Below are 27,224 nucleotides of genomic sequence, written 5' to 3' on the forward strand. Positions count from 1 at the left end.
AACACGGAGGGGCTCAGGAGCACGAGGGGACTGCATCTGCAGAGCCACCCCATTGCTGGATGCCCCCCCTCACACGGGGAGGACAGATGCCAGCAGAGCCACCAGCGCAGGGCTGGGACAGGGCTGTCCCAGGGCACGGAGTCACAGCGCGGTTTGTGCTGGAGGGGCTGCTCTGTCCCACCCCTTCCACGGCCTCAGCCCCCTCACCGGGCAGCGCCGTCCTCACAGCCCACTGCCCCTCCTCCTACCGCTGCAGACCCCGGAGAAAGCCCTTCTCACACCGCTGAGTGCTGCAGCAGCAAACGGGGACAGAGCAGTGCCCCCATCCCGGGGACAGATGCAGCCTTCGGTCCCCACCAGTCCCAGTGTCCCCGCAGCTGCGGGGTCCCCTGGTGACGCAGAGGGAGCTGCTGTCACACAGCCACGTGGAACAGGACGGGGCTGAAATCCCACGCAGCGCAGGCAGGGAGCAGCCCTAGGGACAGGGACCAGGGGGACATCGGAGTGTGACCGAGGTGGGCTGCCGGCAGAGCAAACGCTGCAGGGGTGTGGAGTGGGCACAGAAGGCACGAGAGGAGAGGCAGGGCACGAGGTGACAGGCTTTATTATCGCACGGCAGGGACACGGTGCAGGCATGTACACACCGATAGGGGGACCCTCGCCTGGCGCACCCACGGGCAAGCAGCAGATCGGGGCCAGCAGCCACAAGCTGGGGGGGGCTGATAAGGCCTGTCCCCCCCCCCCCCCCCCCCCCAGGCAGCAACAGGGAGGGACAGCGTGGCACTGCCAGGGCAGAGCGGGCCTGGGTCCCTGCACCCAGCAGCCACCAAAGTGGGGGGGACACTGTGGCACTGAATGCATGCAGTTGGGACCCCCCCACCCCAACCCCCAGCAGCTGGGGCTCGATGCTCACAGTTTTAGGCACAGCCACGCCAAACATGATGCAGACACAGAGGGGACAGCACAGCCACAGGCTGCCACGCGGGTGGGGGCTGCAGGAGCGCTGCTGCCCAGGTCAGCCCTGGGAGGAACACGGCCCCTCCCCTGTGCCACTCAGACCCTTGCTCTGGAAGAGGTGGCACTCGGGGACGGCAGCCTGGGTGGGCTGTCACGCTCTGGTTTGACAGCACGGCCGCCCCGCAGCGATCCTCGGGGTCAGGGAACTGGAGGGGGAGGAGGCAGCACAGCACCAAGGGACCCGAGGCCAGCAGGAAACTCCCTGAGGGAAGGCAGGATGGGAGAGGGCACCGAACCCTGGCAGTGCCCCAGCATCGCCCTACCAGGGCAGGGGACCGCCAGCTGCAGGCAGCACAAACCCACGTGGAAAGCCGAGCACAAACCCGGCTTGGGGGCAGCAGGGGGGGGTCTGGGAGCCCAGAGCTGGTCCTGCTGTCTGCACACACCTTACAGGAGAGCAGCAATGTCAGACGAGCTGCCAATCCCAACTGAGAGCCCAACAGCGGCTGGATACAACGTAGTGAGTTAGAAAATAAATCTCCTCCCACCCTTTGTAACAAAAACAGCGGCTGATTGAACATGCATCTTTCTGGCCCCACAAAATAAGGCACCAGAGCTTAAAAATGAAAACTCCAACTGTCTTTCATATAAAAGGAGTGTCAAGGCATAACAGGGAATGATCTTCACGTGCTTTGGGTCTCACGCCTCGGCCCCAGTGGCTTTCTGGAACAGGGGAATCTGTAGGAGGGAAAGAAAGCGGTTAGGGCAGCAGGAGGAGGCGGGGAGCTGCAGCCAGGCAGGGCTGTGGGGGCCCAGCTCACCTTTGTGAGGTCCACGCCGGTGATGGCACGCACTGAGGGGGGGATCTCGGCCAGCAGGCGGTTCAGCTCCGATGTCACGCTGCTGCTCTCCCCGCTGAGAACAACGATCTCATCCACTCTGGAGAGTGGAGCAGCCACTTTGGCAGCAATCTGGAGAGGCGGGGAAGGAGCGAGGGGTGAGCACGCAGCCACAGGTGAGGACCTGCACACCACGTGGGGCCTCTCTGTGCCTTCAGACTTGACCCAGCCTGGGAACCCCCCACCTCCAGCCCAGAGCAGGGGGAAGCTGCCTCCTCCTCACCTCAGGCAGAGCATCCAGCACCAGAGCCAGCTGGGCTGCTTCCCCATAGCTCTGGAGTGCTTCAGCCTTCAGCTTCATCCCCTCGGCCTCTGCCATCCCGATGGCCTCGATCACAAAGGCCTCTGCTTCTCCGATCTTGCGGATCTTCTCCGCCTCCGCCTGAGCCAGGAGGATTTGCTTTACCCTGAAAAGGTAAAGCCAGCCCTATAGCAGCCAAGATCACCATCAGCCTGCAAGCTGGGTCAGAGCACAGTGCTCCGAGCCCTGCCTGGCACACAGCCGGGCACAGGACCGGTCCCTGTGCCCCATACCCACGTCGGGTGCACTCACTTCTCCCCCTCGGCGATCTGCTGGATGCGGTATGCCTCGGCCTCAGCTGGCTGCTTCACTGTGGCTACCAGCTCCCTCTCCTTCCGGATGATCTCCTTCTCTTCCACATCAATCTGCTTCCTGCGTTGCACCACCTCGATTTCTACCTCCTCCTGGCGGATCTTCTGCTGCTCCCGGGCGCTCTGGAGCTCGTAGGCCAGCTGGGCCTCAGCTGTCTGCATGTGGGAGAGAGGAGAACAGGGGGCCTGGCCACCACCTCCTGGGTGCAGGCAGAAGGACCCTCGGCATGCTCTGAAACCAGACGTGGCTCAAATCTCCACCCAGGGGTGACATTCCAGTCCCCAGTGCGGCACTTGCAGTCCTTCTCTCAGTGCTCTGAGCAAAACCAGCTCCAGGTTCAGCTTGGGGGACTCTCCCCATCCTTCCACCTCCTCCTAGAACTCACATAAGTGATGACAGGAGAGGAATGGGCACCGTGACACACAAACCTGGGTTCTCCAGTCCCAGCTCTTTCAACATGCAGAGGGAGGAAGCTGGAAAGCCTCAGAGCAACCAACACCACTGCAAACCAGGGACACCAGCAGGCTGTGGGATACCTCTCACCTTAATGTTGACCTCCTCAGTGAAGGCAGCTTTCTGCAGTTCAAAAGCACGCTTGGAATCTGCTATTTGAGTATCTGCCATGAACTTGGCATCCAACATTTCCTTCTTGCACTCTGCCTCCTGCAGAGAGAAAATGGAGAGCAGAGCTCAAGGGTGTGCAGCTGGAGCAAAACAGTGCTCTGGGAAGCTGGGCAGGGCCCTGCACTCACCCGAATGCCAGCATCTCGCTCGGCTTCTGCCACACCAATGTCTGCATCCCTTCGGACAGCGGCGGTCTGAGTCTTTCCCAGGGAGCTCAGGTAATCCACTTTATCATAGACATCCTAGGGAGGGGAAGATAAGTCACAGCTGCTTCAAACGAGCGACTCCATCTTGCTGCTGGAGCTCAGAGCAATCATTTGTTAGGCCAGGGTCAGGAAGAGCCACGTCAGCCTGCTGCCAAGCAGAACCAGGCACGACGTCTTCCCTCCAACCCCGAGGGCTCAGCCAGCAGCTCTCCTGTCTGCAGAGTGCTGCCTGGATGCAGGGCACGTCGGCTGCCATGGAAACCCCTGGTGGGCTGGGGCAGGCTGTCAGCCACTGCTCTTCCACCAGCTGCAGGGGGCAGGCTCTGTGCCTCCACAGCAGGGCTGGCTGTCCCATAGTGCCACGCACCACATCTGGGCATACCTTGATGGTAAAGCTCAGGATCTCGATACCCATGCGACCCACATCTGGAGCTGCCACCTCCCGCACCAGCTTGGCAAACTGGTCCCTGTCCTGGTAGATCTGCTCCACTGTCAGTGTTCCTACAGAGGGAAGGCACTTTAATTGGAACAGGTAGCACACAACAGCGTGGGTCAAAGCTCAGTAATGTCCTCATTGTCCCAAATCACACAAACAGTGAGGCCAGCTCTGGGTACAGTGGCACAGCTCGCTGCCCAGCCCTTGTTCTGCACGTCAGCATCTCAGAAGCACAGCCTCATGCAGGCTACCTGCAACCCACGGGGACTCAGACATCTCTCACTGCAGGCACCGAAAACTCATTTATCACAACACCCAGCAGCACAGCAGGAGCTGCTGGAGGGGAGGAACAATCTAAGCTGCCACATCTGCAGTCAGCAGAGGAAGCGCCCACTGTGGCCTGCCACGGGGGCAGCAGCACTGCTGGGATCAGCACAGGGGGAGAAAGCTGCTCAAGATGCCTGCAAGACTGCGAGCCCATCCGCACCTAGGATGGAGCGCAGATGCCCCTCCAGTGTCTGAAGGACCACGTTCTTCACATCCTGCACGTTCTTCCCCAAGAACTGCTCACAGGCCACAGCCAGGAGCTCCTTCTCGGTCATTATCTTCACCTGGAGACAGAAGACAAAACCAGAGGGGCTGAATGATCAGGTCTGAGGCGGGACAGACACCCAAGAGCAGCAGCAGCAGCAGAAGCAGCAGTACCACCACCAGGCTGCCAGGTCCCTGTGCTACTGATGGGAACAGGGGTTCCACGTGGTGTTCCCTGCAAGGAGGGATGAGACAAGACGGCCATAAAACACACAGGGTTCGGCCTGCACGTGCCTGTGGGCTCTGTGTGTCCCCGTGTGTGGTGGCCAAAGCCTGGCCAGCCCGCTCCTCACCATCTGGTGCCAAATCCCAGGGCTGTTCCTGCTGGGTTAAAATCCTCATTGGGTATGTCAGGCAGAGGAGATGGAGCACACAGCCCCAGTTCCTGAGCACACTCCCAAAGTGGCAGTTCCTGGTGGCCCAGGATGTAAGGAAAACTGTGTGTCTGGCAGCATCAGGGGAGGGAGCAGGGCCACAGCAGCACGCAGCCAGCACGGCTGGGCACTCAGCGAGTCCCACAGCACCCTCTGATGGAGACAGTGGGGTCGGGCAGTGCCTGTGGTGGGGACAGCCCTCTGTCCCCACAGATTCCGGTGGCATGCTATGCCCTGTCCCACGAGCCCCGTGTCATCCTGGCTCAATGACATCCAAACGAGACCCCCCCCTGGGGGCCACACTGTGTGCTCCTGGTGGGTTCACGACCTACAGACCTCATCCTGCCACCTGACAGACCCATATTCAGGGTGAAAGTGCCAGTAAATGCAACACTATTTCTAGGTCCAAGAGGTGACAAGTTCAACGCCACAACGCTACCCCTGAACACACAAAGGAACACCAAAACCTCAGGTGAGAGGGACAGACCTCTGTGAGACCTCTGTGCTCCTCCCAGGGCTGTGTCCCTGCTCCAGTTTGCACCATCCAAGCAAGCAGAAACTGGGAGAGCTGCTCCAGCCACGCACAAGGCTCACACCCCTGCTGCTCAGACAGGAGGGCCCTGCAGCACACCAGGAGCAAGCTCTGCCTCTGCACACAAACCCAGCCAGCATCTCCACAGCCCCATGAGCCCAAACAACACAGCTTTCAAGCCAGAGACTTCATACACAAGTTTTATTGCCCTGAGAGACCAAGTTCTTCCTTTAAGCTTTTGCTCAGTGGGCAGAAGGACATGACCCACACGGTACTACCAATAATCCAAAGCAACCCAACACCTGACACCATCTCAGCCCTGCAGTGCCACACAGCCCCAGGGGCACACGGTACATCACAGACAGATGAAGTCACCTGCACACACCTCGTTTGCCACGCAGACAAATGAGGTAATGGAGGAAGAGGAATGGTTTTGGGGACAGGTCACAACCCCCGTTACAACACAGACATGCCTGAACCAAAGAGGACAGCGTGGTTTTGTGCATGAATTGGTTTCTGAGCAGTTGGCTTCTGTTCCTGGACCACAGCGACCTTTGTAAGGGGGAAAGCCAGACATCAGTTAGAGACATGCATTCCTGAAATGATGTTTTGGAGTTACTGTACCTGTGCCACACCCGTGACAGTTAAAGCTACCCCCTCCGCCGTCTCTACGTCCTCACACCTGGGCTGTAACGTCATTATCTCTAGGGAAATCCTGCCAAAAAACGTAAGATATTTGCACGTTTCCAGGTAACACACACTCCTCCTTCCCCTGCACCTCCTGCCCCGGCCGCACTCCTGCGGGTAATGCAGATGGGCACAGAACTGGACGTGACCACAGACAGACAATGCACCTCGAGAGGAAAACGAGGAGAGGAAAAGAGATTTCCAAGCACCACCTGCAGGCGATGCAGCTCAGGAGCTCTGGGTCCCCAGCTCTGGCTGCTGTCACTGGTTTAAAAGCACAGCTCGGAGCCCACCCCGTGTCACCCCTCTGCTTGGCAAACCCTGATGCTGCAAGGAGCAGCCACGCCTTCTCCTTTCACTCTCCCTGCTTTTCCTCTTTGCCTTTGGGGTCAGACAGCCAAAAGCATATCCTGCTTTTGGCAAAGGGCTGATCTGCCACGTGAGCCCAGCACCAGGGCAGTGCAGCAATGGGGCAGCATTAGCTCATGCATCCAAAGCACGAGTGGGTGACACGGCGCTGCACGTTTGGGATTGGTGGGGTGCTCACACTAATCCCTAGCTGGCAAGCCCCAGGGAAGTTCAGTCTGTCACTGCTCACAGTGCAGAGCAAACACCACTCCTCCGTGCTGTGCTTCTAAATGCAGTGACATCCACAATGGGCACTGCCTTGCTCGTTTGCAGCCAGATGCTCTTCTGCACGGGATGCAAACAGTGCTGCCAAGGGAAGGGTTACAGCTGGAGCAAACGCCTGCAGCATTACCAGGAGCCAGCAGAGCAATGCTGAATTAGGAACTGGCCAAGTACGCATCTGTCTGCATTACCTACACACTGCAGAGTGCACCCCAGAGCAAGGGCCAGAGGAGGGGTAGGAGAGGAAGGTGCTGAGATATCCACTGTCCCATTAGAAAACCATTAGTTTTTATGTTGTCCTGCTGCTGCTGCTGTTGCTGCTGCTCAAAAGAGAGGCAGAAATAGTAAGACACAATGTTAGGAAGCTGGTGGATCATTACCTGTGCAACCCCTGTTACGTACAGTGGGACCCCCTCCGACGTCTCAATATTCTCACAGCGACAGAGGATGGTCATAACCTCCAAAGACAGTCTGAGCAGCAAGGAGTAAGGGTAGGACAGCAAATACACAAAGCAGTTACCAGAGAGTAAGACACTCGTTGCAAAGGACAGACAGGACTTTCAGGTTTTGGCTTTTCCCTGTTCAGTTTGCACTTCTCCCACTGCTGCTCCCTGGGCTCTGTGATGCTGGGCACAGCTTGCCTCGGGCTGCAGGGAGCTCTCAGCACCTGGTTCTGCTTTTTGGGGAGGTTACAGGGGCTGGGGTGTCAGCCTGAGCCCCACCAGGCACCGCCACCTGTATCCCACCTGCACTGCTGTCCTGAACTCAGCCAGAATTTTTTGCTGCAGCACTTTTTACACAGAAAATAATTGGTTTTTGGAATAGCTTTGCTGCCTCTGTGCCAATGTTAAAGATGGGCCAGGAAAATAAAAGCACCAGGGATCTGGCTACGCATCCCCAGCTCGGGCACTGAGGAGAGAAGGTGCTTCCAAGTGCTGCCCTGAGAAGCTGAATAACACCATTTGGTTCCCTGAGATGCAATGCCCCTCTGTCTGCTTTTAGTTCTGACCTCAACACAGAGACAAGATTTTCCCTTTCTTTTTCCTCCCTCAGGGTTGCAGCACGATGAACCCAGTGCCCTGCCAGCTCTGAGCATTCCTTTTGTCCCCAGGTTGGTGCTACCTGGCGGGTGCCACCAGCAGCAATACAATTGCTGCTGTCTCATTCACAGTTCCAGAAACGATGTCCTAATTCCAAAGGAAGAAATCTGCCTCGCTCGTGTGAATGCAGCAGGTTCCATTTGTGGCACAGCTTATGGTACCTGGGAAAGACTCCAGTCTCAAAAGGAGAACTCAGCCCTGTGGTGTGACCCGGGGGGCATAGATTTTAAAGTACAATATTTGCTTGGGTGCTGGCAGTCCTGTCCAAGCCCCATTTGCCAGCAGCATGCAGACCTCCAGCACATGACAGCTCGTTCCTGGCAAGCAGCTCCCTAACCTGGACTCACCCTTTGCTCAACTTCACAAGTTAATAGCAGCACTGCCAGAGAGCCCAGGCCAAAGCAGAGGGTGTTAGCGGAGACTCTTAATGCAGTGCAGCTGTCAGCCCCTGCAGCCATCCTGTGTCCCAGGCACAAAGAGAAGGAGCTGAGAGCTGTGAGCCCATTGCCAGCAGCGAGCTGGCTGAGCCAGGTGAGCAGCATGCAGAGTGAGGGCAGCAGCATGCTGGCTGTCTGCTGGTGGCAACACGCAGACACAGAGGAAAGTCAGCTGCAACCTCTGGCCTTCACTCGGTGCAAAAAACCCAAAAGTCACGTCTTTATCCTTCCCTGTTATTTTTTACATAGGCAGAAACCTGTGTCCGAGCGTGAGGGAGGTGTTAGGCCAGAGGCACACTTAGCAACACCCCACAGATCCTAAAGATGAAGAGCCACAGCAGCAGCACCACAGCACGTTAGTTCAGAGACGAGCAAAGTCCACGACCGAGGAAAGGGAGGGAAAGGAAATCCTGTGCCTTTAAACAGGAACACAGTCTGCTCTCGTGGCGACAGCAGCGAGCATGTCTTTAGATAAACAGAGCTGAGCAGCAGGAGGGGGCTGCAGCCAAAGGCAGAGTGCTGGGCTGATGCTCATCCATGGTTTGCCACATGCAGCCCTGCAGGGCCGGCTCTGCCTGGCCTGTCCTCCAGACCCACAAGCAGTGTGGGGGGTTACCTGTGGCTCTCCTTACCTCTGGGTATCTGTGATGCACCACCAGGCCCAGGCCCAGCCGCCATACACATACTGCTTCACGTCGGAGCCGCAGCAGCCACCTGTGGCACAGAGGGAAGAACACAGATGGAGTCATTACACCCACGTGTCAGGGACAACCCTGCACCCAAACAGAGCAATCTCACAGCACCGCACTGCAATGCTGCCAACACTTGTTGCCCTTCAGCAGACCCTTGTTTCCTAAGGTCGGGACGAGGGGGAAAGCAGCTCTGCTTGGAAAGGTGTTTCACAGCATCCACGTGGTGGTCACATCTCCACTGAACCTCTGGCAACTGTTTCGTAGTGGTGTTCTGAGATCACTGCGCCCTAATACCGCTGCTGTTCCAAGCTGGGAAGCTGCTTCTGCTCACAGATGCTTCTCTTCTCCTGCAGGCCACACCTCGCTCAGCATCACACCCAAAGCTTGCTTCCAGAGCCACGTAGCACTGCTATGCAGCTCTGCTTGCTAAACTATGCTGTACATCAAGAAGTGTTCAAAGCGTAAGAACGGGGAAACCAAAGCCATTAAACAGGGGTGGGATGGCAGCTGGTTGCTCTCCTGCAAGCTGGATGTTGGAGTGAAGCAGAGCTCTGTCCCAGGAACGCACGATGGCTAACTTTCCATCACATTTCTTGCAGCCTCTATGCCAAGTCTCAGAGATCATGTGAAAAAGGAACCCACCAAGTGAAATCCTCGCGAGGCTGAAGAATAACCCCTCTTGCACAATGGGATTTGGCAGAGGAGGTGCATTTTTCAGCTATAATACACCCGCTGTTCCCCCGGGCTGGGTCTCACAGCCACTTGGCCGTCCCTTCCACAAACATCCCCGTGCTTTCCGGGCGCAGCATGCCGTGGCCAGGCCTGCTCACAAACAGGGGATTCATGGCCGGGCAGCTGCCAGCCAGTTTGGCCTCTTCCCAGATGAAAGGGTCTCGTGTCCCAGAGCCAGCAGAAAGCACGCTGTCTGGTTTTGATGAAGTCAGATGAAGCACCTGAGGGTCTCTGGATACACGGAGCTCTTCAGGAGATGCAGGGAATTGTTGCTGGGAAACAACCAGAGTGATTGCTGGGAACACTGCTGAACACAGACGTAGCAGAGAGGAAAAAGGCAAAGGCGTACGCAAAAAACTCACGTAATAAGGCAGGGTCTAGACTAAAATCAGCGTCTGGTTCTTAGGTGCCACTGTGAATATCAATCAGGCTTTGTCCTCGTGCCTCATACAAGGTTAATGAAATGAACTGATCAGATGCAGGATTGAGACGGGTCCATGTAATCCTCTGATGGTCGCTATAACAGGGAAGTGCAGGTCAGCTCCTTCTGGAGGTAAGCCAAACCAAAACCATTTCAAACTCTGAGAATCACTGTTACAGAGGGCTTACAAACCACACCTTCAGCTGAGCCCATCTTGTAAACAGAAACCCACAGAAGAATGAAACCAAACATGGCAAAGCTGCTGAGATTGTGACCTCAAAATTCCTCACAGAAACAAAAGAAAAGACCACTCTGCCCACCTCTGCTCCTGCTATCCCCTCTGAAGGGACCTGGACACTGCCATCTCCCACACTTTTTCCTGCAGGACATGCTCTGGTCCTTCTCCTGTTCTGTTCTCACACGACTGGTTGCTTTCACCTAAATAGCACTCTCTCCATTACTCTTCACTGAACAGCATCATACCTCTTTCACACCACATGGCCAAGCTGTCGAGTTCACTTGGATCCTAATCCTGCTCTCAAAGCTCTCCAATCCATTCCCAGCTCAATGTCATCTGCAAATTCAATAAGCACATTCTCGATTCCACTGCCCAAGCCAAAACAAGGCACTTACTTGATAAATCCCTCCAGCTGAACAGTGAGCCACTGTCCAGTTCCCTGGCACTGCTTTTCCAGCCAGGCTCATATCAACTCTAAAGTATCTGAGAAAAGGACTGCGGGTCTCTTGCAGAGCAGGAAGGGTTTGCAGAGCCTCCAGAAGACCTTATTTCTCACTTTCAAAATGCATATAAAGGACTGCTCTGTTTTTATGGTACACTGGCTCACAGACATTCCTCTTGCAAGAATGAGAGGGACATGGCAAGAAGATATGAGCGCTCAGATCAGGTCGGGAAGGGTTAACCACCCCTAACTGTTGGGGCCTGACAGGAAATGCTGACACAGAACTAGAACCAGCTGCTAGCTCTTCTCTTACTCTGAGAGAGATCAAAGAGCCCCGGAGGGACTGCACTAAGGAGGAAGGGAGCTGGGCCCTATTGCTTCTCCTTTCACACCCTGCGGCCCCAGCAGCACTGCACAACCTGCCCCACACTGCACCTCCAGGTGTCCCAGCTGCTGTCCCACTGCAGAGCTCTGCACCATTGGCTCACAGGAGCTGTAAGATGAGTGCAGTCATTAAACATGACATCTCCTCACGATGAGGCTCTGCAGAAATATCAGTGTCAGATTTCAGCATTAGCAGATTGATCCTGAGCCACAGCGGCTGCGTTCAATCAGACTGTAACTGAAAGCCATAATGCACTCGGAGAGGATCTGTGTATGTGACGTCAGGTGAGCAGGTACTGCTCCTCCAAACCCAAGGCTCTGCCCAGAAGCAGCCTACAAGGAGCCAAAGCCTCCCCAGGGACATACCACCGTGGCTCCTCTGGACTCAAATTGCAGAGAGCCATCATCACCTTGCACAGTTCCCTGGAGCATTCCTGCTGTGCACGGGCTCTGCGTGGACTGCCTGACCCAGGGCAGTTTCTGAGAAGGAAACGAGTGTTGCTCAAGAGGGAAGGAGCAGCAGCAGCCGTGCCCTGCAGGCTGCTTCCCAAATAAGGCTGTGCATTTCTGCATGCAGGCGTGTTCCCAGGGTACAGCTGCTGCTCCCGGTGCTGAGGGCCTGAGGCATCTCACAGCGACGAGAAAGAGCTCAGAAAACATCACAGCGAGCCAAGAGCCAGCTGCTGACACAACCTGCTGTCACAGTACTCCTCCCTTTCCCAGATCTGCCCTCATATCACCCAATTAAGCGCTGGATGCCGTCAGCACTCTCTGTTCCGCACACGAACCACTTCGGTTCCCTGAACCCAGGGCTACACCCTCCCGACCTGCCCGGGGTGCTGAGGAGCCGATGCTGTTCGGGAGCAGCAGCAGGGCTGCACCCAGGGGTGGCCCCGAGCCCAGGGCTGAGCTTCGCGCCCTCCTCCCAGGGCACCGCCGCCTTGCTGCTCACACACCTGCCACCGATTCCCGCCGGGCCGTCCCGCGAGCTGCGCGCTTCAGAAGGGAGGAGGTTACCGCCAAGCCTTGCAACGGAGCGCCGCTCCTGCGGGAGGGGTCTCCCGTCGGGGGGAGCCGAGGGAAGCGCCTCTGCCCCATCGCAGCGCGTTTGCTCCCCACTCCTGCCGTGCCCTCAGTATAACACCCACCGCCGTCCCAGGGCTGAGTCCCACGATGCCACCCCGAGCAGCCCCTCGAGACCCACGCGCGTCCACCCCCCACGGATCATACTGCGAGCGGCACCAGCGCGTCCCCCCCCGACCTGCTGACCCCCTCAGCAATACACGCCACCCCCCCCCCCTCAGAGCCCGCGCTCCCCTCAGCGCCGCGCCCGCCCGTACCTGACACCACCAGCGCCTCGTTGGGCCCCACCGTGTGGCAGTTCCCCATGCCGCCCGCGGGACCGCTCCTCCGCCGCCGCCTCAGCCCGCCCCGCCCCGCCCCCCAGGGGCCGCCATCTTGGGGAGGTGGGCGCCGCGCGGAGGGGCGGGGTCAAAGGGCGGCCGCCATCTTGGGGCGCCGCGCAGCGCACGCGCAGGGTGCGGAGCGGAACGGGGGGAGGCTGGCAGCGCGGCGCGTGAAAAGTTCTGCGCATGCGCAGTGCGTGCAAGGCGGTGTGCAACTGCATCTGCACTGTGGCGTGTGCAAGGCCACGTTTGGGTGTGTGTGCGTATGCAGGCACGTGTGTGTAAGAATGTGCGCGCTGCAGCAGCACGGGCACAGAGCTGAGTGTGCAAGTATGCATGGAACGGCACGCAGAGGACAACGAGCACTGCAGGGGGCAGCTTGGGGCACGTGTTTATTCCACAGGTGTGCCCAAGGAGGGCTGCAGCCTCAGCAGCCTCTCGCTGCGGACCCACAGCTCTCGTGCTGCGGCGTCGTCCCTGCCCTGGGCCCAGGGCTGCACCGGGCGGCAGTCGGCGAAGTAGTGTCCGCTGAGGGGCTCGAGGCCGTCCTGCGTGGCACAGAACAGCACCGTGCGTGCGCCCTCGGCCGCGCTGCGGAAGCAGAACCGGGACAGCGGCGTCCACAGCGGCTGCAGCCAGAGCGGAGCGTGGCGGAACAGCTGCGTGTTGACAAAACCTGCAGGGAGAGGGGAGCGGGGTGCGCTGCGGCAAGCGCTGCCGGGGGGGGGGGGTGAGCCACCAGCAAAGGGAGCACCGTGCCGAGGAGCAGCGCGCAAAGGGACGCTTTGTGCAGGCATGCAGCAAGCAAACTGCTTGGCACAGAGCTGCCCATACCTGGGTGCACGGCATAGGCGGTCACCCCGGTGCCCTGCAGGGTTGCTGCCAGCTGCCGGGCGTGCAGCATGTTGGCCAGCTTGCTGTCACAGTAATCCTGGAAGGCAGCAAAGGGGCCGGGAGGCGAGCGGCCGAGCTCGGCCATGCGCAGGCGGCCGGCGCAGTGTGCAGAGGAGGTGACGATGACCACGCGGCTCGGGGCGCTGCTCTGCAGGCGCTGCAGCAGCAGTTGGGTCAGCAGGAAGTGGCCCAGGTGGTTCACCTGGAAGGTCAGGCTGAAACCGTTCTCCGTCGTGCCCCCGGCGCTCACCCCTGCGTGTGCAGTGCGTGGTTTGGGGGGGCTGGGTTTGGGGGCGCTGGGTTTGGGGGTCCCTGCAGTGCTCTGCTGCTCACCGGCGTTGTTGATGAGGAGGTGCAGGTGGGGTTCCCGCTGCAGGAAGGCGGTGGCGAAGGTGTGCACCGAGTGGAGGCTGCTCAGGTCCAGCGGCATGAAGAGCACCTCGGGGTTCCCTGTGTCCTGTGGTGGGGGGGAGGGGGCAGGAACTGGTCCTGAGGCTTTGGGGAGGGGATGCAGGGGGGTATGGGAATAGAGATGGGGTGGCCTGAGGGTGGGGTGTGCTGGGGGGCGGGCCCGTACGGGTGTATGGGAAGGGGTACCGGGGAAGCGCATTTGGGGGCACATCCTATGGGGATGCGCTACGTGTATCAAGGGTGTGCTAAGGCAGGGGTCCTAAGGGTGCACTGGGGTGGGGGCACACTGGGAACATCGGGGGCATACAGGGGAACAACGGAGTGCCTTGGGGGGGGGAGCGGGTACAGGATACCCCAATACCCGCGTCCCCCCCCTCCCCAGCGGCTCTCACCCTACGGATGCGGCGCGCGGCCGCCTCTCCCCGCAGCGCATTGCGTGTCGCCAGCACCACGCGTGCTCCGCCCCGCGCCAGCTCCCGGGCCACGGCCTCTCCGATCCCGCCGCTTCCCCCTACGGAACGGAGCACATCGGAACAGAGAGCCGCGAGCGGCGGCCGGAGCCGGGCAGCTCCCCGTGCTCACCGGTAACGATGGCGGTGCGGCCGCGCAGTGCGGGGAGGACGAGCGGCGGTGCGGGGCAGCGCGGGGCGGAGCGGAGCAGAGCGCAGAGCAGCAGCAGCACCGCGCCCAGCAGCCACCACCACCACCACCAGCAGCACCCCATCCCGGCCCGGGGAGGAAGGGGAGGAGAAAGGAAAGAAAAGAGGGCCGAGCGAGCGCCGCAGCCCTTCGGCTTCGCGAGAGAGCGGGCAAAGTGCGGCCGCGGTGGGGACAGGGAGAGCAGCCCCACGGCCCCGCTCCTCCCCCCGGCCCTGGTGACAGAGCGACGCAGACAGGCAGAAAACAACATAAAGGTGGTATTTTTTTTTGATGTTTTTTTTTTTATATACAGAATACAGGAAAGTTTCTGTAAAGTCTAAAACGTTACAATTACTCTGTACAGTGGAGCTAGCTGGCCTGCTGCGGGGAGGAGGGGGGGTGGCATAGAAACAAAAGAGACAGAGGGGTTACGAGGAACGAGCTGCTACAATAGACAAAGTCGGGGGACGTCATAGCACATGTAGCACTGTACACAGCTTTAAAACATTGAAAATGCCATCACTGATGTATTTACACAGAATCCAACACTTTTCCTTATTCAAAATAAGAAACAGAACGAAAAGAAGAGGGTGGACACCAGGAAAAAACTCGTTTCTCACTGCCCAATACACAGTAGCTACTGTAGTGCAACCAGAGCGGGGAGGGACGGGAAACGTAACTGTGGGAAGGAGAGCGCTTCTTTACATTAAATAAAACAATGATATTGTATAGATTTGCCGTATGAAAACTGTATTTCTCTTTTAATATAAAACTATTGTCACTGGCACAAAATAGAACAAGTTTCTGATTATTTTACAACGGCGTGGGAAGTGTCTGTCAGGGAGAGCCCCGGGGTCGGGCGCCCCACGCTCCGACGCGTCCTGCTCTCGCTGCAGTTTTCCTTTTAAAATGAAATGTATAGTACAAATATATGTGCAAATGCCCCTAAAACTCGAGCAAAAAAAGGGTAAAATTAAAAAAAGTTAAACGTTCTTCATATTTCATGCAAACGGCGTTGTGAACTCCGGGCCCGCATAGAAAACCCCGCCTCGCTTTGTACAGTTTTGCATTGCAAAGAGTCCAAGGGTGGTTTTTTTTTTTCCTTGTTCCCCAAAGCTCTCTTCCTCGAAATTCCTAAGGAACAGAGTTGGAGCGCAGCACGGGCACCTGGTGGGGTTTCAGAGGAAGCTTCTCCTCCAAGTCCATGTCTTGTACTAAGGCTGTGTCCCCCTTGGGCTGTTTGGTCGCAAATTCGGTGATGCTGAAGACGAACTGCAGGCAGCCCAGCTTGATGTAACTGCCGTGGTGGAGCAGGGCCGTCCCCTCCCAGCCGGCCCCACTGCCCCCTATCAAGCTGGAGCTGCTGGCTTTGCAGTTGCAGGGTTTCCGATGCTGCCCTTGCGCCTGCGAATTCATCACGGCCGCTTCTTCGTGCGGCTCCTCCTCCTGCTTCCTGCTTTTGTGTCGCTCTGAAAAGAGAAAGAGCCTCAGGTTGGGGCGGGCAGAGGCAGCAGCTTGTTTCAGCCCTCAGGGGCTGCTGCTGGGGCACTCCAGGAGCAAATCCCCCCTCCTGGAGGCACCCTGGCAGCACAGAGTCCCAGGGCGGCCCTGAGAGGCGGCCCATCACCCCCAGGGGGGACACGGGCACATCCAGGCAAGGGGAAGCTGAGCTCAGGGGAACAGGGACCCCACAGCACAAGAGGGGCTGGGCTATCTTGACACTCACTTATCACACTCTGCACTTTGGCAACAATACTGCTGGGAGGAGTGGGAGCCATCTTCTCCGAGAAGTCACACGAATACAGAACGTTGTCCACCGTTGTCCCGTGCTCGCTGTAGTTCAACAGCTCGTAATGTTTCGTATTCTGAACGAGGGGAAGAAGAAGGCACTCGATCACATACAACCCCTCCCTGCCTACTGCTGCTGATGGTTAAACAGGAACAGCTTTCGATCTCCCAGCTTCAGACAGAAGCGACCCAGGCCTGGTCAGCAGCCCACAGCTCAGCTTGGCCTTTCATCAGCAGCTCCTTCCAGGGCACTCCCCAGCAGGGAAGGGGGAGCCCGAGCAGCTCAGAAGAGAACTGGGTTTTACCAGCTGCACCAACAGATCCATTCTGGAAGCGGATTCCAGCTGCTTTCACCCAGCAAGCACACCATTAACAGCAGCCCTAGATGCAACGGCTTAGCCTGCTAGGCTAGCAGGCTGCAAGGATCAGGGCCAAAGAGGAGCTCCAATGACCAAGCAGCAGAAACTGTGGACAGAGCTGAACAGGAGAAATTCCCCACCCCAGAGCAACTCCAGGCAGCCACAGAAAGCTTCCCAGATGCAAAGCCTGCCTAAGGATCAACCACTGTGAGGAGATCCTTCAGGCCCAGACCGGGGACCCATTGCTGAGCACGTTCTGCAGCTTGCAGTGCACCAGAGGAAGGGCTGAAGCAGTTTAAGCAGGGTTAACCCTGGATCCTGCACACTTGACAAACAGTCACATAAACGACTCTGCTCTGTTTCAAAGGCTGCTGCCACGCTAAGAGATATCTCCAGTGGCACTTCCATTGGCAGACCGGTCTGTTTACTTCATGAACAAACTCATCTCTGGATTGTAGTTAAGAGGCAGCTCTCTGTTTACACTAACATTTTAGTTAAATATCAGCAGGGTCAAAAAGGATCGAGCCATTTCTGTGCTATTTTCCTTCCCCAGATGCCAGCAGTGACAGTGCACACTGGTGGTCAGTCTTTGTCCACGAGCACTTAGCTCCAGCAGCATGCTTGCTCTGAGCTCTGTGCTGCAGAAAGGGGCTGGACAGAAAACGCTGACGCAGCCCTCGCTGGAGTGAAACCATTCACGGCTCCAGCTCCTACTTTGCAGTCCATAAAGGAGCACCACACAAAGGCAACCTGCTGCCTGTGTATCTCCAGCTCCTGCTGCCATGCATGCCAAGTGAAGAAAGGCTCAGGCACTCACCTCATCGTAGAATATGCAGGCATGCTTGCCGGACACGTAGTTACAGTGACCATAGCTTGTAAGGCACACATCCATATCGGCTCCTGCCAAGGGGGGGGAGGACAAAAATGCTCAGTTCATTTCAGGAAAAAAACCCACCACCAACAAAAAAACCCAACCCTGTCAGGCAGCAGAGAACAACAGCCAGAATTACACTTCAATTAGCAAAACAACAGGGGAGCAACTGCTTTTGTCCGCACTCCCAGGCCTGCATGAATAATGCTGTGATAAGCCACGAACAAAGTTTCAGTGGGGGCAGGGAGAGCTATAGCTGCTGCACAGGCAGGAGGGCTGAGCAGCATTTAGGTGTTACCGGGCCATTCCAGAGAGCCAAAGGGATCTGAGCAGTGAAAAGCAAACCTGAACTCTACTGAGAGCCGTTCTGGAGCCGGTCAGGTTACAAAGGCACAACCCCAGAGCAGAAATGCCACTGGGTGGGGGACTTCTGCGTTTCTGTTAGCGAGGAATCCCAGCGCCAGCACCCACCTCACATCAGCACCCACGTGGGGAACACACGGGGAGGGCCACCCTGCATCCAGGAGGTGACGCTGGGGAAAAGCCACTCACCTGTCCCAATGTAGAGGGTTCGATAGCACATATTGACTGCACCCCCCAAGCCCATCAGGGGGTAGAACACTGCCCGGGCTTGCACTTCCTTTCTTTGCGCTGCAAGATAAAGAGAAAGCACTTGAACAATGTTATCAGCTACACGGGGCTGCTCCATGCCAGCATCTGCAGCACTCTGAGAGCACAGATCCTGGGGGGGATGCAGGCAGCTTGAGCCTCAGCTCCAGATGTCCAATCTTCCAGCAGTGTTTGTGGGTAAAGCATCTTCTCGCTGGTCAATCGGGAGAGTCCTTCTTCCCAGCAACCCAGAGAAGCCATGCAATTGCAGAGCAGCACAACAAAGCCATGCTGAGAACTGGAGCTCACTACTCTAGCTGCTCCCTTCATCTCTCCTGCTTTGGTTAATCACACCTGTCCTGCTGGCAAAGCCCCGCTTACAGAAATTGCTGCTGCTGAACGTTACCAACATCACAGCTCCACTTCTAGAGGAGCTGCAGGAACGGCACAGGTTGAGCAACCTTGTCCAGGGATTAACCCTGCTCCCAGCACGGGCTGCACTGAGCACGCTCCCTTGCCCTCAGGTTAGTCCCTCCTGGCAGCCAGGCTCAAATCATTCTCACACACCCGCGTTAACTGGGCAGAAAATCATTTTCTGTGGAACAGATAGCAAACTGCAGCCCACACAGGGCTGTCAGGATTTCAGCAGCTGTCTCTTGGAGATAAGCCCCTTATACACACAGAGCCTCTTCTGCCACCACATCTGCAGGCCAGTTTTATGCCAAGAGTGTGAAATCAAAGAGCAGAACATGAAGATTACCAGAGTGCTTGCAGAGTCACCTATGTCAGGAACAATGGCCACACTGAGTGGCATCCCTGGACGTGCAGCACTCGGCACTGTTGAAATGAACAGCTTGCCACTTCTGCACAAGTCCTTTCAGCTGCCTGGCTCTGCTGACTCAACAGAGCTCACAAAAGGTTTGAGATCGACTGTCAGAAATGCTGAACTGTCAGCTGGATGCATCTGTCCTGTCCAGAAACGGCCGTGGGCTAAGACAGCATCGATCTGCTTTTTGGGAGGCAGAGTGCTGAAGAATTTCCAGAAGTTGGGCTGGCTCAGAGCAGCACAGGAAAGCAGCTCCGATCACAGCCTGGTGCTGAGTCCCACAGCAGTGCTTAAAAGATGATCAACAAAGCATTCAGAGAACGCTGTGATGCTACAGCAGCAAGTAAGCAGGCAAGCACAGAGCTTCAGAAGAAGGTTACCCACACCAGCAGACTTCCAAAGACCTTATCTCGGATATTCAGCCCCAGGCCTAGCAGAGGGGGAGCAGACAACTGCTCCCACAGCAAGGCTGTCCAGTTAGTGCTTGAAAGCAGATTAAATCGAATGACTGCATGTTCCCTGTGCAGCTGGAGGTGTTAGTAATGCTGACCCCTGTGACCAGTGCTGAACTCAGGCCTGTGGACATTATCAGCATATTTATCTTAAACGTATTTCTCTTGCCCATCTCAGAGATGGGGAGAGGGGAACAATGGAACCTTCCCACCTTGTGCTGCTTCTAAGATGAGTAACACACAACCTCACTAAAGACCTCCTTCAGACAATCAGAAGGTCCACTGAAATGTTATCAAAGGTATTTTCATGGCATAACAATTTAGCAGAGGGAGCTGGAGGAGCTCACGGTCAGCAGATATCCAGAGAAGAAAATGCAAGGAAAGAAAGGCAGCATCAAGCAGATACCAAAGGAAGAATGAAGGTCTCCTTAAAGGAACAGGCAAAAGTGCCAGAAGGATATGGCTCATCATAACCCAACTATTCTAGGGCTGCTCTTACCTTCAGTGTGGTTTGCCACAGGAGACTGCTGATGGGCACTGACACTGCTTGCTAGAGACTGAGCTTTGGAAGGAAAGAGCTGATGTATTCTCTGCAAGGCCAGAAACTTGATCAGCTGCTCATCCAGCATATTTATCTCAATCTCTGTTAACAAACAAAAAGCAATTAGTAAAGTTATTCATGGAGAGGTGCCATCTGAGTGGCAGTGGATTTAGCAGTGCTGCTTTCAAACTTGCCACGTGCTCCAACGGCAAGGACCAACAATACCTGCAGAATTGAGAACGTTATATACAGAGTGATCTCTTACTTCTCATGTGAGCTGTACAGGGAGAGTGCCAGCTATGGCTGCAAAGCTGCAATGCAGGCAGCAAGCACAAATTCAGGGCAATGAGGACTGCTGAGTTGAAAATCTGCTGTTTCAGCTCGGAATCAACAAGCCTGTGGGGGCAGACATCGCCCCTTTGGGTCGGCTCCTGCTCCTGAAGCTTTGTGATCTAGTCATGAAGCCCTCACAGTGCAGCAGAAACCACCTCTGAAGCAGCTATATGCTCATTCCTGAGTCACATTCATGGCAGGGTCAATTAACCAAAACAAGGTAATTCAGACAGGATTATTAACAAGCTCTAAAGCAGATCTGTTGCTGATAGCTTTGAAGTATTTCTACATGTAAAGCCCTATGGAGATCTGCCTTCTGGTAGCAAAAGCAGGCTGCTAACCTCTTTTCCCAAGTTCTCGTGGCACCAGCAATAGTTAAGACAGCAAGGAGAAGAAGCAGAGACAAAAGGGCCTTTCCTGATAGCAGAGGGGTGGTTGGGCCGAGCTAAGCAGCCAGGATTCACCCACGAAAAGATGGTCATCACACTGACAGTGCCAGAAAGGCTCTACTTGAGAAACAGGCACTGGCCACAGCCTGCCTCGCTGTGCTATGCATGACTGCTGGTTAGCAATCCCCTCCTCCTGAGGTCACTGCTCTAAGACATGGCAATTCTTGCCAAGTGCAACAAAAGGCAAATAAAAACTACGCCAGTCCAGGAGAAGACTGACAGAAGCAGGAATCAATCAGGAAACGAGTGGAGCTGGTAAAGCCTCACGACCCAGCGACTGCTCAGCTACGAGGTGTGGAGATGCTGGGCTCTGAGCATGTTGGGAACACCTCAGGAACACAGCTAGCACCACAACACGGCAGGGCTGCAGGTTCCTGCACGTGAATTCCACCTGGAAAGTGGCCCAGGCAACAGCATTCTGACTGTTCCTCAGCAAAGCTTCAGGCAGAAACCCTCCATTGGCCTCACTGCCTTGGCAACACTACAAGTAGGAAAGCATGTGACACGTTGAAGGCAATGTATATCCTGCCCCTCCCTCACCTGACTGCAACCTTTCCTTATCTCGGGAACTCCTTAAGCAGAGAAAAGGCTCAGGAAGCAAACACACAGGGTTAAGCAGGGACTGATAAACCAAATACTCACCACCATCCATAAATGCTTTCAGGGAACTGGTGAGGTCCAACATAGCTGCAGAGTTCGAAGTGAGTGATGAGGGTAGAGTTAAAGCGCTTCCTATGGATAAGGTGCTGGGGCTGACCTTACCATCTACAGGGAGAGATGGTGCACACAAGGTAAGTCACTGCTGCTCGGAATGACTAGTTCTGCTCAGAGCCGTGCTTTGAAATGGGCCCCAATTAGAGGCCACAAGCTTTCTTCCCCTCTCACAGGGGTCAGTGTATGCCTGGAGCACAGCACCAGCTCTCAGCCTCTATCTCCTTCAGTTCTGCACTTGGAATAGCTGAGCCCCCCTCTCCTTGATCGAAGAAGCAGCAAGGAGAGATGTAAGTGATGTTGTACCACAGAGACTGGACAACAAGCACCGAGCCCCCAGAGCTGAAGCAGCTTGCTAAACCTGCAGCACTCTGCCAAGTAGCTTGTCCAGGTCTGAACACGCACTGGAAACTTATTTGCCTCAACCTTTTCATTTCTGTACAGTTACCAACTCCAGGGTGTGGCTCACTGGTATGAATGTGACAGTCACGGGCAGAATTCATCCTTCCCAGAATAAAACCCCACTGCTTTGGCACTGACACTCCTTTTTAACAGGGTTGATACTAGTTCTCCTCACGTCCATCTGCTCAGTATTATGGTCAGCCTGAATGCTTAAAGAAAAAAAGGTCCTGAATCATTTGTCTTCTTGTACCCAGCAACAAAACATGCACCCGTTTCACATTTAAGTAAAATCTAAAAGCATTTACATCTGGCCTGATAGAAACTACCCCCAAATGATATTTTGATATACATTCTGCGGATCCTAAGCTACTGAAATCCACAAGCAGCACAAAACAGTGGTGTGTTTGCAGTTCTCCTGCACCTGAAGGCCTCCCAGCCTCGCATTCCCAAGCAGGGCACAAACCAGCAGAGTCCCAGCAGCGACTGCATTCTGCAGGAAGCAGGGAGGCCAGCTGCTCTGGGAGCTGCTTCCAAGCAGGAGCTAAAGCTCTGGAGTTACTCAAGAGGAATTTTAAGAAGAACAATAAGATGCTGCCTCTGTTGCACTCCGCCCAAACCCACACCGAGCAGCTACGACTGCAACAAGAGCAGGGACAGGCAGCTCTGCTGCTCGCTTCAAACCCAACCTGCACTAAGGACGCAGTGGATTGAGTTCTGAGCTGGCAGGGGGGAAGCAAAAGGAGAAATGAAGGCTTCTCCTAGCAAAAATGTAGGGATTAAAAGCAGTTACTCTCACTCCCTCAGCTCTCCACGTTTTTCACTTGATGTTTTTACACTGATGAATGGGCTTATGCCCTTTAACAGCAAGGTTTTAGGGTAAAACCCAGGACAGAGGTGGTATTTCCAGTTCATAACAACCCTATGTGAGCAAAGTCCCAGGCACTAAACTCACTGCAACTTCCCAAGTCACGTTCCCTCAGTACGAGGGGACGGTGCCATCACCAGAACAGACAGCAGAGCACCAGAGGTGTGAGAGGTGCTCAGGAAAAAGCTTGTCTGGCAATCCACACGGTGCTCTAAAACCAACTGGCAGTTTTAAAGCAGCACTGGAGCAGATTCAGGGAGGCAGCAGCCAAGGGGCCGGAGTCTGCTGCTGCTTCCCAGAGCAGAACTGATCCACTGTCTCAATGCTCAGGACTGAACTCAGCTCAGGTGCACACATCCCATAGCTCCTGTGAAGGAACATAGGACGGGAGAGACCTGAGAACCTTCTCCTGCTCTCCTCAGAAAGCCAAATTCCCCATTAACTGAGAGTCTGTAGGTCCAGGAGCAGCACTCAGCTGGAATACCTCCCCACCCCAGGGCCGAGATCAGCTGCTGGGCACTTACCTGAAGGTGGTGCTGGTGAACAGAATCTGTTTGTGGATCCAACAGCAGAGATCCCATCTCCTGCAGCCTGGGGAGGGGTGAGAGCCCTGGTGGCAGTCAGAGGGGAGCCCATGGATCGCAGGTCTGCTGACAGCGGCGGTCCTATCTGCGTCTGCACATTCTTTCTTTGCAAAGTGCTGGTGGTCTCCAGGCTGGCACAGGAGCTCGATATGGAAGTAGGCATACTTGTGACTGGCACAGAACCCCTTTGTGCACAAGAAACGGGTCCTCCTACGTTCTCTGTTTTGACAATGGTTCCAATCGTGTGATTCAGAAGTCCACAAGTCGCTGGGGGCGTGAGGGGCCTGGGCCACGTTTGCCGATGGGACAAAACAGGTATTGTGTTACCAGCTCCAATCAGCCTCTGGGAGTCAGTCAACTGTGCTGAAGACTCGGATGAAACGCCGTAGAAATGAGGACCATTTACTTTAACATCAGAGGCCGTCGGCCCGTTGGAAGTCCCGCAAGAAGACACCTTTTTGGATTTATCTAGACAGGAGCTGCAGTTGACGTCTTCCTGTGACAAAGTCTGCTGGGATTGTGAGGAACTCAAGGAATTCTGGGTGGTGATCCCTGAGGCGCAGGATGACATGGAATAGAGGGAAGGTGTGGGTGCCTTGTCAGCTGCCTGGTAAGGGTTGGCGAGCGCGCCGTCTGCCACGATAACAGGCTTAATATCAGCCTTCTCTGTTTGTTCAGAGTCCCAAAGCGAAGTCATCTGCTTAGCAGATAAATGTTTCAATATGCTGCACTGGAGCGCAACAACACTACAGAGCCACTGGGAGGAAGGAAAAAAACCACACGTTAGCTCTGCCACCCCATCACCCACCCAGCTCAAAGGGATTCAGCTGCCTCGTGCAGCACCCAGCATCTGCTCTGGGGTTCACCTAGCACAGGGAGAAGACTTTGGATGTGCCCTGCTGACCTCTGTGCAGTGGTCAACACACAGAGGAGCTGAGGGTGCAGGAGGGGAAGGCAGGAGACAGCTCCTCACTCCCAAACGTTTCCCTCTCTCCACTGAAAGCGTTGCAAATTCTTCAGCTAGTTACATTCACATTTTCCACTAACATGGGCTTCTCTCCAAACAAAACCCTCCAGCTTACTCCACAGTACACTGGAAAGAAACACCAATTTAACTCGGAGTCACTGCCAAAGCAGGGGATGAGAGCATCTTCTCTTCTACACCTGGCTGAAGATGACCAAAAGACTTCTTCAAAGCTTCATGGTCAGTGTGCACACACCATAAACAAAAACTGCCTGAGCTATCAGGACTCAGGCTGCAAGCTTTCTTATTGTGGAGTTCAGCAAGGATCTTCCTATGAGATTTAAGGACTCATTTGAGCTTGGTTTAGAAATCTTTGGTTATCAGCAATAAAATGCAGCCCAGTAATGTGACATTAACACGCAAGCAAATGTGTCAGAGAGCAGGCTTACATAATCAAACTGGAAAGTTATGTCCTCTCAGCCAAGAAATAAAAATGACATCTAGACAAAAAACCTTCAATAACACCATTAAGACCAGAGGAATATTTCACCACTTTCCTGAAGTGTCAAATGAGAAGCTTTACATTTCACCTGGAAAACCAAAATGAAGTTTTAATGGGCAAGGGGTGTCAGAAAGAAGACAAGCCATCACCTTCAGAAATATGATTTTGAGAGTGGTTTCCTAGACAACTGCTCTGATCATAACTGAAAGAAGATTGTTGTACCAAAGCAACTACAGACAGAGTGGAGGCATTTTGACTTCATTTACCTCCTGTTGTTCTGTCTGGCTGGCTAAGTGCTCAGTGTTCAAAAGGTGCTTCTGCAAGGGTTCCTCAGGGATCCCGTTACAGATCAGCTCGCCGTCTCTGATTGCTGCAGGCGCAAGTAACGGGGGTGGAAGCCGGTATTGGGACTTTATAGCATCAGGAACCTACAGTGGAGAGAAAGAAGATCACACATGAGAACAATTACTCAAGAATGACTTGTTAAATTAAGTGCCTAACCAGCACTGCGCTTTGTGTTTGGTGTTTTCTGACCCAAAGGAACCCTGCAGACAATACATTAGAAGTTTCAAGCACCGAGTGCTTTAAATTGATGCAGCTATGCTGAAATTAATAGGTTTCATTCCCTCAGGTCAGGCATGACTTCAGCATAACATAGCAGCTCCAGCACAAGAAAATCATGCAAAGAAAAGGCAAGGAAAAAAAAAAGAGAAACTTAAGATACACAAATGTCATTTTCCAGGCACTCTGGTAGAAACATTCCTCAGGGTTTAACAGGGAACACACTGCAGCCCAGATTCCAGGGCCATCCTTGGTGGGTTTTATGTTGTACTTCATACGCCTGTGCTAGATTTAAAGATTCACATCTCACAGCTGAGCATCGTGGATGCCGGAAAATAAAGAGCTTCTTAAACCCTGTGTGCAGTGAAAAAAACTTCCCTGGCTGCTGACCTTCAGACCTCCCACCAACACATCCATTCAGTCCCCACCTTCTTCTGCCCCAGCAAGGCTATTCCTACGGGGCACGCCGTTTTCCCTTCCGAACAAACACGCGGATGCAGGGAGTTTCACCAACACCTACTTGCTGCCACTCACCTTCAAACCCTTTCTCTTCACTGACTGAAGAACTCTGCGATTTGGAGGATGTTTCTTATGGATTCGGTTTAAGAAATCCACTTTGACAACGTGCTGAGATATGGTGTCCTGGAAGCGGTCAAATACTCGGCACCGATTACTCAGGGTCAAGTTCTTCTGGTTCAGCTGGGTGATCAGATAATGCCACAGTAGTTAGGGATCTGCAGGGCACTAAGGCATCCTAAGACAGTCATAACACCTCAAAGCACTGGCAGTACAGCATCAGCTCTGCTTTAGACTATTTGCTTTCTGCAGCACTGTTTCTGTTAAAGGGCACATTGCTGGAGGTGAATACAAAGGCACTTAAGAGGCCAAGCAGCATCAGTGCTCTCTGAAGCAATTTCTCTGGGCACAAGCCCTTTGTTCCAGCCCCATTTCCTGAGTGTTTATTCTCAAGCACAACACTTTTCCACAAATGAAACACCCGCTTGAAATGAAAGTTTTTTGGGTTAAGCATGCAAAGAATGACTTCCCCTATTTGTAGCACTGTGCTGCTTTGTATCACAGTTCTGGAAAGCTCATCTGGATCTTAAGGAGCCCAGTCTGAAAACCAGATCAACTGCCAGTGAGTCACACTCTGAGCTGTCAGCTTCAGTTACAGGAAGGAGTTCCCCCACCTTTATATTTTATTGCAGATAGCAGCATCATATTCCTTTGGAGGAGTGTGTTGCTTGCAGCAGGAGCTTTACAAGCATTACAGGGTGCAGTAAGAGCTCAGAAGCTGTTTTACATTTGCTGTACTTTGTCCTTTCATGGACCTGCCAGGTTCCATTCCAGCATCCAGTTACCATACTGCAATCAGTGCTGCTTACCACCACGTGTTCTATGTGATTTGGGCACATCCATCTACCCAGAGGCATGGCAGTAAGAGGTGGCTCCAGACAATCCATGTGGAACAGGAGTGGGCAATAATCACACTGGATTAGAGGTGCCACTCTGCAACTCCTGCAAAGAGAGAGACAAATCTTATTTCCCATGCAGAACAGAGAGTATGAAGTGACCATGCAGGGCAAGCTTGGCTAAAACCAAGTCAGCTTATCTTTCCCCACCAAATCCCACATGCTATGTTACTTGCATCTAAAATTAAGCTTCAGATTTGTAACTTGATCTGTATGGACACTCTGCAAGACCCACTCGAGGTGAAAGGACTTGCCCAAACACACAAGGGTTTCTTGGTCCAAAAGAAGTCCTTTGGCAGGAGGAGATGCTGGTGCTGGAGAGCAGCAAGCACCTGTTGAGACTCACGTATTGAACTTCTCAACCTGACCTTACGCAGTGGTTATAAGTGGCTTTGTTTAGAGCAAGACTTGGAGATCAGAAGGAAATCTCAGGCTCCTACAATTTTTTTTTCTCCAGAAAATTCACTCTGATTATGTTCCCCAAATCATTTTTTGGTTCTGCTGACATTTTGAGTTGGGATATATCTGTGTGCTTTTTCCTGAGGTCATAAAAAACACAGCAGTGCTGTAAACTACTTTTAAGATTTACC

General features: G+C 54.6%; 3 protein-coding genes across 10 annotated transcripts in view; all 3 read right to left on the minus strand.

Annotated features, from left to right (window-relative positions):
• Positions 1 to 1,620: 1,620 nt before the first annotated feature.
• FLOT2 (flotillin 2) lies at positions 1,621 to 12,412 on the minus strand. Of its 8 annotated transcripts, XM_065731912.1 has the most exons (12): positions 12,336 to 12,412; positions 8,719 to 8,800; positions 6,952 to 7,020; positions 5,857 to 5,947; positions 4,223 to 4,346; positions 3,682 to 3,800; positions 3,222 to 3,335; positions 3,013 to 3,132; positions 2,410 to 2,624; positions 2,080 to 2,263; positions 1,779 to 1,928; positions 1,621 to 1,695 (listed from the first exon to the last, which is right to left on the minus strand). In XM_065731912.1, exons 1-12 carry the CDS (start codon positions 12,382 to 12,384, stop codon positions 1,657 to 1,659), a joined length of 1,356 nt encoding a protein of 451 aa, XP_065587984.1. In that variant the 5' UTR covers positions 12,385 to 12,412; the 3' UTR covers positions 1,621 to 1,656. The 8 variants fall into 8 exon arrangements, with proteins under 8 accessions (XP_065587984.1, XP_065587987.1, XP_065587985.1 ...); XM_065731915.1 differs by lacking the exons at positions 5,857 to 5,947; positions 6,952 to 7,020 and adding an exon at positions 5,706 to 5,784; XM_065731913.1 differs by lacking the exon at positions 6,952 to 7,020.
• Positions 12,413 to 12,793: 381 nt separating this feature from the next.
• Positions 12,794 to 14,448, minus strand: DHRS13 (dehydrogenase/reductase 13). The gene is made up of 5 exons (XM_065731921.1): positions 14,289 to 14,448; positions 14,099 to 14,217; positions 13,629 to 13,752; positions 13,236 to 13,547; positions 12,794 to 13,077 (listed from the first exon to the last, which is right to left on the minus strand). The coding sequence occupies exons 1-5, from the start codon at positions 14,428 to 14,430 to the stop codon at positions 12,794 to 12,796; spliced, it is 981 nt and encodes a 326-aa protein (XP_065587993.1). The 5' UTR covers positions 14,431 to 14,448.
• Positions 14,449 to 15,098: 650 nt separating this feature from the next.
• PHF12 (PHD finger protein 12) overlaps positions 15,099 to 27,224 on the minus strand; it is a 28,056-nt gene continuing 15,930 nt past the window's right edge. Inside the window, exons 6-15 of the mRNA XM_065731903.1 lie at positions 26,548 to 26,680; positions 25,697 to 25,861; positions 24,868 to 25,029; positions 23,076 to 23,892; positions 21,216 to 21,338; positions 19,750 to 19,893; positions 17,916 to 18,014; positions 17,310 to 17,392; positions 16,072 to 16,210; positions 15,099 to 15,814 (exon numbers count right to left, since the gene is read on the minus strand). Coding sequence (XP_065587975.1) covers positions 15,480 to 15,814; positions 16,072 to 16,210; positions 17,310 to 17,392; positions 17,916 to 18,014; positions 19,750 to 19,893; positions 21,216 to 21,338; positions 23,076 to 23,892; positions 24,868 to 25,029; positions 25,697 to 25,861; positions 26,548 to 26,680 — 2,200 coding nt within the window. The 3' untranslated portion in view covers positions 15,099 to 15,479. The remainder of the gene's footprint in view (positions 15,815 to 16,071; positions 16,211 to 17,309; positions 17,393 to 17,915; positions 18,015 to 19,749; positions 19,894 to 21,215; positions 21,339 to 23,075; positions 23,893 to 24,867; positions 25,030 to 25,696; positions 25,862 to 26,547; positions 26,681 to 27,224) is intronic.

The sequence above is a fragment of the Cyrtonyx montezumae genome, unplaced genomic scaffold, assembly GCF_038088225.1.
Source record: "Cyrtonyx montezumae isolate F1298 unplaced genomic scaffold, pur_monq_1.0 scaffold_15, whole genome shotgun sequence".
NCBI classification, from domain to species: Eukaryota; Metazoa; Chordata; class Aves; order Galliformes; family Odontophoridae; genus Cyrtonyx; species Cyrtonyx montezumae.